At 43.2% G+C, this 18,346-nt stretch overlaps 1 protein-coding gene across 2 annotated transcripts in view; it reads right to left on the reverse strand.

Annotated features, from left to right (window-relative positions):
* Positions 1-1,203: 1,203 nt before the first annotated feature.
* Positions 1,204-18,346, reverse strand: part of KIF26B (kinesin family member 26B) — a 285,876-nt gene continuing 268,733 nt past the window's right edge. For both annotated transcript variants that reach the window (XM_072927225.1, XM_004176410.6), the window contains exons 13-15: positions 10,112-10,314; positions 8,967-9,117; positions 1,204-7,599 (exon numbers count right to left, since the gene is read on the reverse strand). In XM_072927225.1, coding sequence (XP_072783326.1) covers positions 7,451-7,599; positions 8,967-9,117; positions 10,112-10,314 — 503 coding nt within the window. In that variant the 3' untranslated portion in view covers positions 1,204-7,450. The remainder of the gene's footprint in view (positions 7,600-8,966; positions 9,118-10,111; positions 10,315-18,346) is intronic.

Consider the following 18,346-nt stretch of genomic DNA (forward strand, 5'->3'; position numbering starts at 1 on the left):
CAAAATGAGCGTGAGCTCCCGGGAGCCTGGTTTGAAGATGGATGTGGGAGGAACACTCTTAGCAACAACGGGACCTCCTGGTTTTCCGATAACTAGAGAGCTTCTTTGGGGCCACATAATGGGGTTGGTCAGGTTTCCACCCTAAATCCAATTTTTCCCCTGCTCACAGATGCAAAAAAGCAATCCCTGTGTATATGCATAACCAGTTATGTAAAAGTCTGACCATTTCAGCTCTGTGACTGTGTTTTCTTTGTGTTTCTGGACAGCAGCAGGCAAGTTAATGCTGTGGTGCTTACTTGTAGTATTTCTGTCACTGATATCAAACCCTGCAATTCCTTACTGTTTTCTGGTGAATTTGCTTCTCAGTAACACTTGCTTGATAGAGCCCCTTTGGTCATTTTATTTTCAGGTTTGATCTTGCTCTCTTGCTCACTTTCACTGTTACAATATCACATCCTCTTGGGTCAAAAGCATTCTCTGGTTTGAAATGCCATGAAATGCTCTTATCTAAAGTGAAAGAGGAGGAGTGTCATAGGGTGATGTTATGTTTGATATTATGTTCTGTGCTTTTAGAACTGATTCTGAAAGTGAAGGTTTGCTTTGTCTTGTTATCAGCCGGCTCATCTCCCACCATGGTCGGCTGTCTAGAAGAGGCTAGTGCTGGCTGGTTTATTTTGCTTTTGGTTGCTTGCTTTGCTTGCTTGCTCTTGCTCCTGCTTCTGCTTTTGCCTTTGCTTTTGCTTGTTAGCTAGTTTAGCTAAGCAGTCCAGTTTTATTTCCCCGGACTGTTTTTTTTCCATTCCCCTTCCTGAATACCATCCAACCTGCTCCAGACTGGGACCTGGAAAACACCGAGGAGCACTGGGAGCCTGCGCTCTGTGATCTGCAGCAGCCATCCCCAGTGCCCAGAGCAATCCCTAGCGCCCAGACCCAGGGGATCATTCCCAAGAGAGACTTTTGGATTTGTCATCTCTTCAGAGTGGTGAAAGAGTTTTGTTGTCATCTGGTGTTGTCCATTTTTTGGTTCTGGGGAGTGTTTTGTTTGTTAATTAAACAGGTTCTTTTCCACTTCTCTCTGAGAAAATTCTTCCCAAACCAGGTAGGGGGAAGGGGCCATGGGGGTTTGCTTTCTGGGGGCTCCTTCCAGAGGTTTTTCTCCCAGATTTGCCCTAAACTAGGACAAAGAGGAAGCAGATATATTGGTAAGATAAAAGTAAACATTTAATGCCACTATAGTTTGATTTTTTCCAGACATCATATTTTTGACAATGTTTCACACCTCAAATACCACAAAAGGGATATTTTTTTAGCCAGCAAACAATAAACTTTACAATTTTAATGGCAAAAGGTTCAATGCATTTGTTAACAAACTTGGAAATGGCTGTGACTTATCATATTTTGAACTTGTCCTCATGCTGTTCTTTCTCCTTTTGCTGCCATAAAATTTAGTTGATAAAATATATATATATATATTACTGATACATCCTCTCCCAGAATTGCTCAATGATGGGACCAGCATAAGCTCTACATCTCTCAGTTTCTCTCCTCCTTAGCACTATTTTATACCACTGTTATAATGAGAAAGAACATAGCCATGGACAGAGTGAAATGGGTTTAGCAAACATACACTTCAATGCATAGCACTTAGATAAGCATTTCCAACCATGATGTGTAAATAAATTATAAAATACAAGCAACTCTATAAAACAAGAACATCCTGAGTTTACAAATAAATTATATCCTTCATACATAGAATATGATGTGGATGTGGATGTTAGTAACCAGCAGTTTCAGCTATGAGTGGGAAAGAAGTAAAATGTAGAAAAGTTAGTATCTATGCATACATAAAACATATATGTATGTGTGCTACATGTAAATATTCACACACATACATATACAATAAAGAGGGTGAATACATCCATATCTATAGTATATAGAGAATATGTAATATAGCTGAAACTGCCTCAAGCACCAATTTATTACCATTATAAAGTTTGCTCAAAAGTAGGACCACTCAAAGTAAGATGGTTTGGGTTGTGTTTTATTCCTGTCCAGGAGGGGTTGAAGGTAGTTTGAAATACTCTAGCTGAATGCTACTGAATGCTATTATTTCAGCTACTTTCAGCACCTCCATTCTTTGCAGAATCATCATGCCCTTTGTGAGCTTCAAAAGTTTGCATAAGTGAGCATGAGACTGCTGTTCGTGAATTTGGTGGCAAAAGGGTGCTACATTTCCAAGGGAAATTTATTTTTTTGTGTTTGTTTTGAAAGGTTGCTTGAAAAGGAGAAAGAAGAAAAGATAAAGACAATAATAGAATGGTCTGTTATTTCCAGAAACAGGTATGGAAGCTCAGATAACCCTGGAATGAGCGCACAATAAATGCAAGAGAGAGAGATTATTAACTTTGCATTGACAAATCATTCACAGTTTTGTTTGCTATGGTTATTTGGAAACCTCTTACACATCTTAGGATAGCTAGCAACAGTCAGCCTTGTGTATTTAAAAACTGCTGTGTGTTGCCAATGCAAAAGCCTGTGGAGTTACAAAACACAGACCACAAGGACATCAGGATTAAGCGAGGTATGCCACCATCCATTGATTTGAGAAGAAATGCCTCTCTCTATGGTCATCATCCACTCCTATTGGTATTTAATGATCTCTGCAGTGAGCTGGTGCATCCCTGATGCTGTGCAACCATCTTACCCATCATATGAACTGGCATCAGAGGCTGCTCAGCCTCTGGTTTGGGAGAATTGAATTTGCTTCTGTAATGCAGAAGCTTGAATTTACAATTTTAACTCTATTAGGACTAGACAGAAAGCTTCACAGACCACCAAGAGTCCAGACTCTCAGTTGATGTAACTATGCTGTATGCCTCAAGCATATGCAGAAATTGTTGTGTTAAAGAGCTGAGATTATAAATATCTTGTTGCAATTTCATGACACTCTGAAATATAGAGTAGTTAATCTGGAATACTTTTACAGGATTTAACAGGTTCTACATGGGAACTGCAGCAATTTGGCTATGTAGGCTGAAGAACCTGGGTAAGAAAGAAGCTTTTAAAGAAGCCCTTGGAAGAGTTTCAAGCATAAGGTTTCCCTATAGTGTGGCATAAGTTAACTTCATCCAGGTGAGTGCAAGGGGAATGGTTTTATAGGTAGGCATCCTCGGAGGAGGGAAGGGGAGTGGTGATGTTGCCATCTGTGAGCAGCTCTGTCAGTTCCCTGCATCTCAGGCTGTGTGCGTGTGTATTTATCAGTGTATGTACAACTTTTGTTTCAGCAATTATTTTTAGCTCATTAAAAATGATACAGCAAAATCACAAACATTTGTAAAAGGTGATTTTTGTAAAATAGTCTGTATTTTTCAACTGTAATCACATTTGAATTCCGTGCCACAGGTCCCTATTTTAACCATATTATTGAGATAAATGAAAAAAGGTGAATAAATAAAGCCCACACTTCAAGACAGACTGTTTTCTGTGAGAAAACATGAGATTTAGTATGTATTGCTCCCAGCATCACTCACAGCTTTCAGCATCTGTAATTGCCATGTTTGGAGATAAAAGAAAAAATGACAGTGTATCTTTGATCCCTTTTTGTACATTTTATGCAGCTCTCACTAAGAATCATGTCAGAGGATCATGCCATTGCTTGATACCATGCAGGATGCAGGTCCATACTATTTTATGGACCTGCAAGCTTCAGAAGCTAGGATTTATGGCAGTAGGTCTTCTTAGACTGGATCAAAGACAGATGTTCAGCAATAGCCCTGTATGGCTATTTAACACCCCATGAAGGGGTGTTAAATACATAAGAGTAGCATAATCTGCTACTATATAACTAACAGTAAACACGCCAAAAAATTGCAGGCGAGTGGATTTTCCTCACAACTGGGTTTATTCTGTTATAACTCTTCTGATTCTTAATGCAATTGTGCCTCAGTTTATCAGAACAGGTTAGATGAGAAGAAAACCTAAGAAAGGAGAGTATTAGTTTTCTTCCTTGTCCTTCTATAAAGGATTACTTTGGATTACCTAGATCTGAATGAATTGACAAGGAATCATTTTGAGGCAAATGCAAAGCATGCATGGCAAAAGAAAGATGTGTGACAAATGTAGCAGGAATTAGGGCTCTCCCACACCATTCAGAGCACAAATTGACCCAGCTCACAAGGCCAGAGCAGCTTCTGCCTGCTGTGAGAGCTGACACAGACAGGAGGGATGTCTGAATCACCCTAAGCACAGCTGAAGTCTCCAGTCCATGGTTACACTTGAATTTGTGGCTATAGAGCAACTCCTGTCACTTGTATGGATAAGGTTCACGTATGCCAAGAGCAGCAGTTCTCAGGAAGAGCCCCCAGGTGCCGGAGGGGATCTGGAGCCGTGCTGGTGTTCAGTCATCTCACAGCATGACAATGAAGAGCTGAGATCTCCCGTGACACGTGCGAACAAAGAATTAACCTTCAAATCTAATTACGTGAACACTGCTGTTTCCTACTAAAGCTGTCCCAGGGAAATAAGATTGATTTCTGAACGTGCAAATGATTAGACATTACACTAATGTTGCTCTTGTGTATTTTGGGTTACATGATGCCTTTAAAAAAATCAACATAGAAACATTATGCTGGCAATGCCTTAAAGAATAGGGCTTCCTGGATGATTTGCAGAAGTGTATGTATCTTCTCTAAAATGCTGGCTACTGCAAACTGAGATCAATTCCATAATAAAGTCCTGAATGTTTTGATTTATCTGTTTTGCAAATACTTGAGTAATATTAATATAAATTCTGAAGTAAAAAGCTATTTTTAAGAAGATATTTCATAATGTCAAATCTCCACAAATTTTTCATTCCTTGTTTTTTTTTGTATTAAGCCATCACAATTCTGAAAAACATAGTGGCAAATTCTGAAATGAAATGACAGAAAGTAAAGAATGCATACGGATTTTAGAATACGAGTACTAGTATATTATGGGAGTTAATGGCTACTCTATTAGGTCCCCAGAAAGAAAATATTTGTAAGTACTATGATTCTGTTCAATTCGTACATATTTTTTAACATTCAAAATGCATCCTTGACATAATCAATTTGGTTTCAAGGACCAATTTTTGTCCATTGTGATAAACAGGGTGAACATATGCTCTTAGTCTTTAAAACAATGGCTATGCCATTTAAAACATGCTTTTTTGCTATGCCTCCTAAGCTACAGAAGTACCAAATCGAGCATCAATGAATAATTGAGTTACTGTGGGTGAGGAATATTACGTGCAATAGGTATTTTACAATCGCTCCAAAATGTGTCCACTTGATTTATAGAAGCATCACCACTCCTATGTAAGTCAGAGACTGTGTGCAGGGATTATTTCCTTGGCTCTCAGCAGCTGTTCTCAATCCATGGGGCCCTGCAGAGAAGAGATGGCCTCCAAAAAACCAATACATAGTAACTGTTACTGAAATTGCTATAAAGAGAAGAAAGCCAGATAAATTGCATTGTTTGGGGGGATTTTCAGAGTTGGTTGGGTTTTTTTCTTTGAGAGAGAAAGGGATATGTCTTTGATACTTAGAATATCAGTTTCATGATAAGAAATTGCTGTGGAACAGACTAGAAAGTGACTTTCACACAGGATCTTTTTTCCTTCCCAAATAATCCTATAGATTCTAAGAATTTTCTACAAAATCTAGTAACAAAGGCAATAGAGTAAGTAAGATTCATTATTACAAGTTGTAGAGCACTAAAAGAAAATAAAACTAAAAAACTGTTACTTCTACTTTTTAAAAAAAGCTTTTCTGTTCACCTAACCACTAGAAAGTCTATGAGTATTATTTTGCCATTGGGACTTGCTGCTTGGCATATTGTAAGACAGCATTGATACAGTGATGCAGGTAAAATAAGAGGAGCAGTTAATTGATGCATTTTGAGTATATTAAATGATAGTCTTATTTCCTCATAAGCAACAGGAGGGCAGTAGAAATGTATCTGAGAGAAGAATTTTTGTGAATGTGCTTATTTCAGTATAGAGAAATAAGAAACGTAATTCAAGAAAATAATTCTTCATGCTCATATGTAATTAAAATGTGGGGTTTGCATATTTGTTTATGAAATACAAAATATGTTCCTTCCCACATACTGTTTTGTAGATAAAGAGACCAACTAGTAGAATTCTTGGATGTGCATGGAGGTGCAGGCCCTTGTCCTTTTGATATCAATGTGAATTTTGCCATGGGTTCAGGTACTGAGGATTAGTAAAGATGCCATAGCCAACATGCTTGCAGTGCTGTATCTAGTAATTTTCTTTATTTCCAGATGTGCTGAGCTGAGCAGAGCCTGAACTCCTCAGGTGCATCTCTGAGTATGGACACACAGGGCCAAGGATCAGAAGCTGACAAAGCACGTCTCGCAGTGGTATATGTCGTAAAGAGGCAAAGCTAAATTTTACCAGTCATAGTCTGAAGCAAGAACAAATCACTCATTTTTTGACTGATAAACATGGGAACCCTTAGCCTAGAGGACAATTTTCCAGCAAGTTACTAGCACCAGAAAAAGGGGTTAGGATAAAAGTACCTCCTCATTCATAACTCCAGCCAGTACAAAGCAAAACATGTACGAACAAGAAAAAAAATTATGGGGGTTGGATCAAATTGAAAATATATTTACTTCACAGTAATGTCACTTCTCTCTCATACACTGCAAAACCTACAGATTGGGAAAATGACAGTGTTCTCCAGCATGTAAGAGAGTACAGAAGAGCATTTAAACAGCCCTTACTCTCTGCTAGAAATATGTTTGTGTCATCTGGGAAAGCTGAATTTCTCTTTGAGTGGCCTTACTCTGGTAACAAGAAAAGACAGTTAACATTTATTCATATGTTGTACTGATTAGGAAATATCTCTACAAACACAAGTTACTTAGAAACAGCAAGTCTGAAATAGGAGAAAACACCAAGAGAAAAACAAGCTGTAAATACATTTCAAAAGTGTATTTTTTTTTTCCTTTTTGTTTTCTTGACTAGCACCATCTGTACACAATAAAGTATGAACATAAATGTTTGGATAACAAAGATTTGCAAGGCACTTGAACAGTTTTTCTGGATAAGTTTTCTTTTAATGAACCTCTCAATGGAAGTCCCACAACCACCTTTCCTCCTTCCTTAGCTAATGCAGGGAAAGAAGTGTCTTCTGCCAGCAGTTCTTATTTACAGACGTCTTCAAAAGGTTCTGCAAAGTGCTCTTTTAGGCTAAGAGTATCAACAACCTTCTATCTCCATTTTCCATGCTTGTTCTGTTTGTTTTTTAATAGTACTCCTCTGTATATTATAACAAATATTTCATACACACAGCTGAGACTTTACTCCAACCTTCATCCTCATTCTTTTGTCTTTGGGATGCTGTTTGGAAGGGAAAAGAAGGATGGCAGAGATGCACACTGAAATTCTCTTGAGGTTCATCCTTTATCGGCGTCTAGAGGTGATGTCAAAACAGGTGATCATCATGAGATGGGCCTTGCAGAAGTTGACACGGTTTTCCAAACGCTCAGTCACACATTCCAGGGCCTCCAAGTATTCCAGAGAATCCAGCTCAAATACCTGCTCTAGATCAACTGTGAGAAAGAAAATACACAGATAGGAAAAGGAGACAAAACTTAGTGATGGTTAGTGGAGAGTCAGAGCTAATTCAAGTCTTCAAACTCATCAGTACTCTATACAACATCACCTCTGGCTTGCCATTGTCTTTAAAAGTTGCCTTTTTGGTTTAATGATTATTAAAATGATACAGCAGCTTGCCTACAATGAAAAGTAGTTTTAAGGTGCATTGGATGCTTTCTGGAGCGATCTGGTCTGTCATCCTCACCAGAAATGCAGATGCTTTTGCCTTTGGAATTTAAAACAAACCTCTAGGCTCCTCCGTCCTCACACCTCTCCCTATCCCATGTGATTCCCTCTAGACCACTCCACCAAGGTCATCAATCTCTCCAACACAGGTGCACAGCAGCTTCCATGGAAGCCAAGTGTGAGATGCATTGTCTGAGTCAGCACAACCCTCCAGGCTTTTTGCACTTGCCACATTGGAATTACAAACAAATTACACAGTAAGGGGACAGCAATGCACAGCAAATTCTCTCTCTCTTTAAAACGGTCATTTTTAACTCTCTTCCTTTATAGTGTTCCTGAAACCTATACTGTGGTTGATTTGCAGGATGTACCTACCTGGTGTCAATTTAAAGCAGCTGTCAAAGGAAGAGTTAGGATGTTGTAAGGAAACACACCAGCCAGTCTCCTTTTGCCACTTGCAATTATCCTAAATAAACTTTTGCACATTGTGGGTTTTTTCTGGAACTCTTTGATATTAACTTATCTGTTTGCTAATACTAAAAACTGTTGTATAACTACTGCAGTACTCTTTATGGTTTTTTTTCCTTAGAGGTGCTTAGGTCCTTCTTCATTTGCATGTGAATGCTCTTTAAGCTGTCTGAACTTTACACATCTATAGTTATAAAACATGGGCCAAATTTCATTTCATTTCATGTAAGCCCACTGCTGCCAAGGGACAAGTTTGCTCCACAGTGTTATTTTGTGGTAGAAGAGCAGATTTATAATATTGCTCATATGTTTGAGTGATCTGAGGCCAAAAGAAAAAATCTCATTTTCAGGAGCTGTGGACTGAAACGCGTGAACGTTAATCTACTGATGGCAACATCTACCACTAGAATGCTGCACCATTTCAACCTTCAGCTCTCAGGCAAAAAGGATTGTTCTGTTCTACAGTTAACATTTAATGAGAATTATAGGAACTAGTCTAGAAAGACAGTCAATCTAAAGCTTGCCCTTAGGTCCTATGTTGGTTCATTTTAGTTTACAAACAGTAGCTTACATCTCACTCTTACCAGACATTTCTGCTTCCTTCCATCCCCCTATTAAATAAACCAAAGGAAACCTATGAGTTCAGGCAATAAAACAATGCTCTTACATTCACTGAGCCACTTATTAGGATCCAGCATCAGGTACTGTTTGGTCACCTCCAGTTCTCTCATTAACCACTCATACTTGGCCTTGACCTCAGCGATTCTCTGCTGGCGATGCTCCAGGATTTTCAGCTTGGCATTGAAACATATCACTTCCTGCCAGCCAGGAAAAAGAAGCAGGGAACGAATAGGTGAAGATGAGAAGAAATACCCACGTCCATTAAGTGAAATGACCTTCCAGTCAATAACACTGACAATGAGCCATTTATTCTGGAAGCTTATGAATCACTGCATGAAATCATCCATCATCTGCTTTATTTTTATTGCTGTTGTTTGGTTTTCATGTTTTCCATCAGAGCTTTGGAGACTTTGCAATGGTAGTTAATAATAAACCATAATAATTAATAACAGGCAGCATCTTGAAATTAGATTAACTGTAGGAAAACATTTCTTTTTTTTCACCAGAGTTTGGCTAGGAAAATCTAAGCTCTTGGGAGTAGGAAATCCATTGCTTGCTGTATTGAAAGCCTAAATGCACCCTGTGCTTGGTGCATAAGTAATGCATTAGTCATATTTTAAAATAAGAGAACTGGTAGCAATATCAAATTTGAAACATCCTTAAACAAAGGGAGCATGTTATGAAAAGCTCTAGCAATTCATAGTCATTAATAAAGAAGATATATTTTCTGTAAAGCTCTGGAGCGCAGTAACAGCATGAAGTGCAGTGCTGGAGTCAGCCAGCCTGGCCTCACATGACTTCTGAGGGGTGGCAGCCACAAAGACTTGCAGCAAATGAAACCATCTGAGGACTGTGCTACCCTCGCTAGTGTGGAAACAATTCCAATAACAGAACTATCCTCATCCAAGCCTGTGTGAAGATCTCAACATTATTTCACAATCTCCTCTGTAAACAAATCTGCCGTGGGAGAAGTGCAGTGGAAACCCCACTCCAACAAGTTTCTCCAAACATCACAAACAGCTTCAACAACTGTCAGAAACTAGAAAGAAAAAATGCCTTAAAATAATAATGAAGTCTATAATCCATCATTACTCTAAAATACTCAATCTCAGATGCTTCTTCCAATCGTATGTTTTAAATGCTGACCTTTGCAATTTATGCCTGCCAGAAGATTACATGGACGGCACTTACCTTGCTGTCCCCACCTCGCCGTCGCTGGAGCCTCTCCACATCATCTATCTCATAGACTTTGATCTCAAAGGGCTCCCCCAGCCCCCTCTGCCCACTCCGCAGCGGCCCATCCACCCAGCGCACCCCAGGGCTGTTGGCAGGCTTCCTTGCTGGGGACGCCGTGTCAAGGGATAAAGCTGGAATAAGCCTCTTCCTCTGTGAACCTGAAAATGGAGAAAGTGCCATTGCATTTTAGCACAGCTATTGCTTTGCGGGGAAGTTGGACTCCAGGACGGTTTGGATGGATGGAGACAAGAGATCTCTGAAGGCTGCTCTTAGAATATATGGTTTATTAGAGAGGGTGAAAAGCCCTGCTTGGAGCTGCCAGACGCAGCACGTGGCAGGCCCCAGGGAGTGGGGGAAGGGAGAGGCAAGGGGTAGAGGGAGATAAGAGGATGTTCCAGGCGAGGGTGGAAGTTCCAAGAGGGTGGAAGTTCCAAGAGGGTGGAGGTTCCAAGAGGGTGTCTGGCTCCCCAGGGACCCCTTATCAGGGGGCTTCAAGGTGGGCTGGAACAAGACTTGGGCCAATGGGGTCACAGACACCTGATGTTTCAGGGGAGGGTTAGAGATGGGGGATGAACCATACATTTTGGGGGGTGAGATAGAAGAGTCCATTTGACCTTTGGACCTATCTGTAGGTACGGGCATTGTTCAACCAGAAGGGGGGATTGTTTTCATCCTGGCTATACTATTGTTTTCTACTTGTGCAGTAACTAAGGTTTGGTATCTCAAAACTTGTTACCATTTCAATCTGTGTATTTCCTAAATCTTTTGCCAGGCAATCATATTTATAAGGCTTTCTTGTTTCATCTTCCCCAACAGCTTCTCCTTTCCATTGCAGAGAAGTCTACATATGATGCATGTTTGGCCTTCTCAGACACAGAAGAAAATGGAGGGAAAACCCAGGGAGGCCATGGGATCTGTAGGTGCAGTGTTCAGTACCGACCCACCTCAGTGGTCCTTGGTGCCTGACTCCAGGATTTGACACTCAGAGGGCACATATCCCTTGAAGTTTACAGAGCCTGTGTCTGCTCCCTGTTGATTAGGCCTCACCACATACAGGAGAGCAGATGAAGGACCCAAACCAGTAGGATGGACCTGGTCTAGCCTGGCTTTCCTAGCTCTGTACTGCCACTGACCCTTACTGTCAAAGGACAAGTATTAGCCAGCCTCTGCAAAGTGTCTGCCACATAAGATGCCAAGTCAGGGCCTACGGTAGAGCAAGGAGGAATATATATGTCCCTGGCCTAATGGCAGTGGTTTGTTGGGAGAAAGAACAAAAACACACACGAAAAATAAAACCAACTGGTTGTATTTCCTTGTTTAGTTTAGTACAATCAGAGCAATGGCTTGGCTGGAAAAAAATTAAAAAAACAAACAAAAAACCCAAACAAAAAGGTTTGTATCTGACACAGGGTCTTCCCTAGAACACAGCAGGAATAAAAGGATGGGAGAAGCCAAAAACAAAAGCCAGAGCCAGCAAGTTTGAATGAAACTATTTACTGGCGTTCTTGGCTGCATATACATAAGTGATGCCAAACAGCAGGGAAGAAATGCTGAATGATCATGCAGGTTTTATTTTTAAAAATAAGATAAAATGACTTATAGGAATTTCCCACATTATATTTATTGAGACTTGAATGTAAATAGTTTCAACATGTTTGTCAACTTGGTGCTTCGATAAAAGTTAAAAACCCCAAAATATCTATTGATTTCCTAATTTTTTGATTTTCAAGTAAGGAAGTATTACCTAGCTTCATTCATGGGAGTCTGCTTCTGTGCTGACTTTGAGAACTATTCGCATCTTATCCCATGATTTCTGACTACAATAATCTGTGCTAGAGACCAGGTAGGTCTCTGTTAGAGACAAGTAATTAACCTTCAAATTCTAACTTTAAATGGATGAGAATGGTCTATTGGGAAGCCTAGTCTACAGAGCTTTTATTTGGATACATCTGAGATAACCCATTGCAGGAAAAAGAGAGCACAGCCAGAGCTGATTGACAGACAGTTCTGGGCAGACATGAAGCTCTACAAGGCCCCTTTGTACCAAACAACCTGAGATTGTCATCCTATGATAGTTATCATAGCTGTGTTTATTGCTCAAACTGCAGCCCAGCAAAAATACTCATGCCAGAACAAATGAAGCCATACAAATACCAGCAAGCAGGAGTTATTTTAGTTCTGTGGTACCAGTCACTGGAAGACAATGTCAGCATTCCATTACCTTGAATGCATTTCAGTTAATCTGTAGATTAAACTGCCTGATCAAGAGATGAGTCAGATCTTGATTAAAGGAAAGGCAAGGCCTGACCCATTACTGTAGCCAAAACCTGACAACAAGACAGACAGCTTGGGAAGAACCCAGCAAAGGGGTCTGTGATTCTAATGGTGACTCTTGTCAGCAGTGTTAGAGGCAGGTAACCAAATGCTGGGAGCAGCTGCACACTTCAAGGGAGATGAGAGAGCACGGTGGACTATTCAATTTTATTACATACAGGCAGAGATCCTGAAAAAGGCTCAGACCCTCCTGGGAAACAAGTCCTCTGCTTGCTTAGATGGGAAGGGTCCTGAGTATCATCCTAGTGTCAATCAAGAGCAAAAGGATTTAGGCATTAAATATGTTTTAAAATTCTTTTCAGGCTTTTAGCCATGGTGTCTCACAGAAGCAGTCTCTCAAATTTACACTCATCAGAGTGTAAATACAGTCTCTCTTTTGTTCAACAACTTTTAGAGCCAGCAATATCTACAAGCATCAGATCTGACCTTCTGTTTAATGTACTGTGGTAGGTAAGGGACAGGCGAACGGAAGATTACGGGGTGTGACGGAAAGATAGACCCTTCCCCCTCTCTCTCTCTCTCCCCCACGCTATCTTCTAACTCCAGAAGCCTCAGAGGAATGCAGCCACACCTGCTCTAGTAAATTTCCACTACCCACTAACCTCTGAGACCCCCAACCCCCCTCTGACGTAGCAAAGACCCCTAAAAGCTATTTAAACCCACGAAATAGGATAATAAACGCTTTTCAACCGTCTGCCATATTGGTGTATGCGTCTGTTGATTAGCCCGAGCAGCCTGGCCAAGAGCAGGCTGCCGTGCTGTTCCCTGAACCAGGTCTCTGGTTGTCTTTTATAAAGGCAACATACTGGTGCCGAAACCCGGGACAAAAGAAGAAAAAAAAAAGGAAAAACCCCCCGGTGGACGGGATACACCTGGACAGAAGCAGCGGCCGGAACGGTCGGACCGTATCTAGGCGCAAGGGGAGACGTCCCGGGACCCGCGAGCGTCATGGACAGCGTCGCATGGGTCGTAAGTATGAAGCAAAGGAGTATCGAGTTTAAGCTCAGGAACTTTTATCTTGCTATAGCAAGGCTGCCTGAGCTTGGAGCAACCGAATGCTCAGTGGATGCTATGCATCCGGGAATATGGGAACAGTATACAGCCACGCTAGCCGGGGAGGCGAAATCCTCAGACAGTGGCAAAAATGTTACGGCACGGGGCGAAGTAGAAAAAACCCCGCGCAGGGCAATAGAAAAGCAAGAGACGCAGAGTTCAGCGCGCACGTGTTTATTAGTTAAACCCGGGCTCGAGATGGGGGCGAAAGCGCAAACCGTCCCTAAGGAGGGTCCACCCGGGACTGGAGACCCGGGGGGGCTCAGCGCGGCATCCCCTCCCCCGGATCAGAGCGCAGCCCGGCCCCGCCACGGAGCTGAGCCCGGCCCAGCCCGGCAGAGGCAGCGCAGCCCCCCGGAGCGGCGCGTTCCGAGCGGCGCGGCTCCGCTCTCGCCGGAACCCGGATCCGCCCGCGGCTCCGCGCCGCTTCCCCGCCAGCGTGCCGAGCGGAGCGGCGCCGAACCCCGCCGCGGCGGCCCCCCAAGACACCCCCGCCGCGGAAAACCCCCGAGAAACCCCCGCCGCAGAAAAACCCCGAGAAGCCGCCGCTTCCCAATCCGTCCCGCCGCCGCCGCCGATCAGAAATCCGCTGTCAGAGGCGCAGCCGCGCGCAGGGCGCTTTTGGCGAGAGCTGGCGGGAGAGGCCGGAGTCGCAGGGGCCGCGGCTCGGGGAGAGTCCCCGGCCGCCCGGCCATGCGGCCGCTTTGAAAATGGCGCCGAATGCCGCGGAGGGGGGCGGGGCCCGGGTAGTCTCGGCGCGAAAACTCAAAAACCGCGCGACTTCAGGGGCGCGCGCGCGCGAGAGAAAGGGGCGGAGAGCGGCTCGGGGCACAGAGCCAATCAGCGGCCGTGCCGGGAGCCGCCACCATATAAGGCAAAAACCACCCCCCGCAGGGGGCGCGGCAAGCCGGGGGGGCGGGAGCGGCCCCTCCCCCGCGGGGTGGAGCGAGCTTGGGGCCGAACAAAACGGCGCGGAGCCCCGGAAGTACGCTGGCATTTCATTTCCGGCGCGGAGCCTGGCAACGGCTCTACCAGCTCGGAGGAGCCGGCGAAAGCCGGCCGGGACTCTAAAACGAAGAGAACAAAGCCATCGCGATTCAAAACAAAACCGAATAGAGTTCTAAGCCGCACCGAAAAGCGGTCACAATACCCCTTGGAGCTGCGGGAGGAAAGGGCGTCTCGCCAAGGAATATGGGTCCCAGCCCCAGACACACGGGGGGAAGGGAGCGCGCGGGCGAACTCAGCCCCTCCCACCGCAAGCGGCGCCCGTGCCGCAGAGTCAGCAAGAGACGCCCCGATACGGGACTCCAGGGTAGCCCTGGCCATGAAAGTGGGGAGAAAGCCCCCGGGGATGTAGAGGACGTGCTGCCTCTGTGGTAGTCAGGACCCCCACGTGGTGAGACTATGAGAGCCACTGCTGCATACCCACTGCTGCCGATCAAGCCTGACCCTCAAAACAAAACTAATTAGATGCTGTAAGTTCTGTTTGGAGGACATGCTTGTAGACCGTCCCCATGACACGCACACCCCTGCTCCAGAGAGAGACGACAGACCACCAAGCCACCAGACAAAACCTGAGCGTCCCACAGCAGTGAAACCCAAACGTGCACAGTGTCTTTATGCATTTTTGCTGTTTAGAGGCTTGTGGCCAAGGAAACAAGCTAGCCCAGGCCACTACCCTCATCAGCTATTTAAGTGGGTCGTGCAACAAGTAACAAGGTGCTCAAAAAAGTCACCATAATAAATACCCCATCCTTCGTGTTCCACATAGCCAGCCTGTTTAGAAGCTACCTTACTAACCCTAAATGAAACCAAATCAAACCTGACTAACCCCTATTAGTTTTGCTATGATATTAAACCCCCTTTTCTACGAAAGCAATGCTTTAGATACCCCCTTCAGTTACTCCACAGCCAGTACCCCCCACCAGTGCAAGTGGGACACTCCCCACAGAAGACCAATAAGTAAGTAGTCCCATCCACATTTGAGATGTAAGTTTGCCAGAAACCCAGAGTGAATCCTTATATGTTCCTTGCCAAGTTTAATAACTCTATCGATTTCTGTGTTCAAGTTCTGATTGTTTCTAAGGTCCTGCATCACTCAGACGAAGAGATATACCATCTTCTCGAAGAACCTAACAGACTCCACAAAAGAGAAATCATCACAAGTATAACTATCGCAATGCTGCTTGGCCTGAGAGCAGCTGGCACAGCCACAGGTGTCTCAGCCATCGCAACCCAGCAGCACGGACTCGCTCAGCTGCAAATGACCATCAACGAAGACCTGCAGAGAATCGAGAAATCCACCTCCTACCTAGAAAAATCAGTCTCTTCGCTTTCAGAAGTAGTTTTAAAAAATCTACCCAGATCTACTAAACCACCCTTTCCTTAACAAGTTGCAAGTTTGTACCTCACTCCAGTGCCTATACCTACGACTACCTCATTTTGTATGTGATAAGGAGGGGGGAGATGTGGTAGGTAAGGGACAGGCGAACGGAAGATTACGGGGTGTGACGGAAAGATAGACCCTTCCCCCTCTCTCTCTCTCTCCCCCACGCTATCTTCTAACTCCAGAAGCCTCAGAGGAATGCAGCCACACCTGCTCTAGTAAATTTCCACTACCCACTAACCCCTGAGACCCCCAACCCCCCTCTGACGTAGCAAAGACCCCTAAAAGCTATTTAAACCCACGAAATAGGATAATAAACGCTTTTCAACCGTCTGCCATATTGGTGTATGCGTCTGTTGATTAGCCCGAGCAGCCTGGCCAAGAGCAGGCTGCCGTGCTGTTCCCTGAACCAGGTCTCTGGTTGTCTTTTATAAAGGCAACATGTACCCAGTGCTGTTAATTATTTTTCCTTTCTGCCCCACAGCATGGTCACATCTCCTTTCCTGATATGCCTTTAGACTAGCTGTAGAATTTCAAGGAAGCAGCTGAGCAGACTGGAAATTCCTTCTGCCCAGTCCTCCATGCATGACTGGATGACGATTAAGTGCCTTTTTCTGTGATGCTTGATTTTCTTCCTCTTTTCCCCACTGTGGCTGTTAAAACCACCTTCTTGTGTAATGAAGCACTTTTAAACCACTCCACTGGAAACACTCTGTCTCCAGTCAGAGTCAAAGTCCAGGTCCAAGACTCTCTGGAAATGCAGGTGGATGGCTCCAATGCACCTTGCCACATGAACAGCACCAGGCTCCTACTTGGAGCAAAGCAAAACAGATTGCTGGGGTATGAAGTAGAGGAATTATGGGGGTTTTTTGGTGGTTTTTTTGTTTGTTTGGGTTTTTTTTTGTTTTTTTTTTTGTTTTTTTTTTTTTTGTATTCTGTTCCCATTCATATCCATTTGGCTCAATGGGAAGCAGAAGCCTGTGGTCTAGAAGGAGTGCTCCAACCTGAGGCTTCCTTTAATAGCACTTGGCCCTTGGGAGAGAGGCAACTGAGAGTGCAGCAGGAGACATTAACTCATTGTGTTTTTCTAGCCAGAGCTCATGTCTGGATTGCCTGTGGGTTATGACAACAGGATAGGCTGCAGCTCTGAACTCATCTCAGGATGATTTATCTGAGGAGTAGAGTGCTTTGAGGGGGAATTAAAATGAAAGATCTTCTTATTCTTTCCTGTAAGGTAAAAGTAGATCTAGTTTGTTCTAAACATGCACTGATTAGTAGGCTGCTTATTAGCCCAGGTGCAGAAAATAATGGTGCCATTTGACAGGAGGCTCCTGACACTGACCTCTCCATTTAGTCTCTGGTCTTATCTTATTTTACGTTAATTTGGATCAGTAAGGAAATACAGCCTAAGCAGAGCTTTGGGGTGAATATCACAAAGCAGTTGACAGCTTTCTCATCCCTAACAACACACAACAATTAAATTGTTAAAGTTAATGCAGTTTTCCATTCATATAGAAAATATCCATCTGAAGTCCCAAATTTATTGGGTGCACTTGATGGAGTTAGGATCTCATCAGTTTTGATTCTATAATAAATAACATGCTTTGTGGGAATTACAGCACACTACTCCTCTATTCCCTGTGTATGACTCATGAAGAAAGTGGGCAGCCAGGAAGCTCAACAGGAGCAGATCTCAGCACCCTCCCACCTCTGCCCACCTCTGCACCTTGGCAAAATGGCTGACCCTACCACCATGTAAATAGAATTCATTCCTCCATTCAAAAAAAAAAAAAAATATACCGAAAATCGATCAGAAAGAAACACAGTAAGATGAACTCAGGGTAAAATAACTTCACATTCATTTATGACCATGCAGTATGTAAAGCAAAATGCCATTTGTTAAATGCCCTGAATAATATGTTTTTCACTTAGTTTGAATTTACGCACTCTCTCAGAATAACCCCTCTTGAACCTAGCTTGAGTATGAATAACCAGGCTGTGAAATAGCCAAGAAAATACAGAGGATACAAGATTTGACTTTACAACAGATCTATTGCTCTACCTTAAGCTATAGGTTAAGTTTTGGGCAGGTTAAATTTAAGATAAAAGAGTAGCACAGCAGTGAAGGCGTGCAGTGTGAAAGTAGATCTGAAGAGTGAAGAGTGGTACAGAAGCTACAATATATTTCAGCAAAGGTAAGCCCAGAGGAGCCTTAAGGTATGAGAAATACAGATCAAGGTATGTGAGAGTAACTTTAAGGATAAAAAGGCACACTGACCTCAGTGAAATTGCCAAACTGCAAAAAGATGTGTGCTCATAAAAGTGTGTTTTGACCAAGGCAAGAGCTCTAAAAAGTCTGGTTTTGCTTAAGTACTGTATATTTTGGAGTGTTCTCCTTAGGCTGCTTTCCAAGCACA

Source organism: Taeniopygia guttata, chromosome 3 (genome assembly GCF_048771995.1).
Source record: "Taeniopygia guttata chromosome 3, bTaeGut7.mat, whole genome shotgun sequence".
NCBI classification, from domain to species: domain Eukaryota; kingdom Metazoa; phylum Chordata; class Aves; order Passeriformes; family Estrildidae; genus Taeniopygia; species Taeniopygia guttata.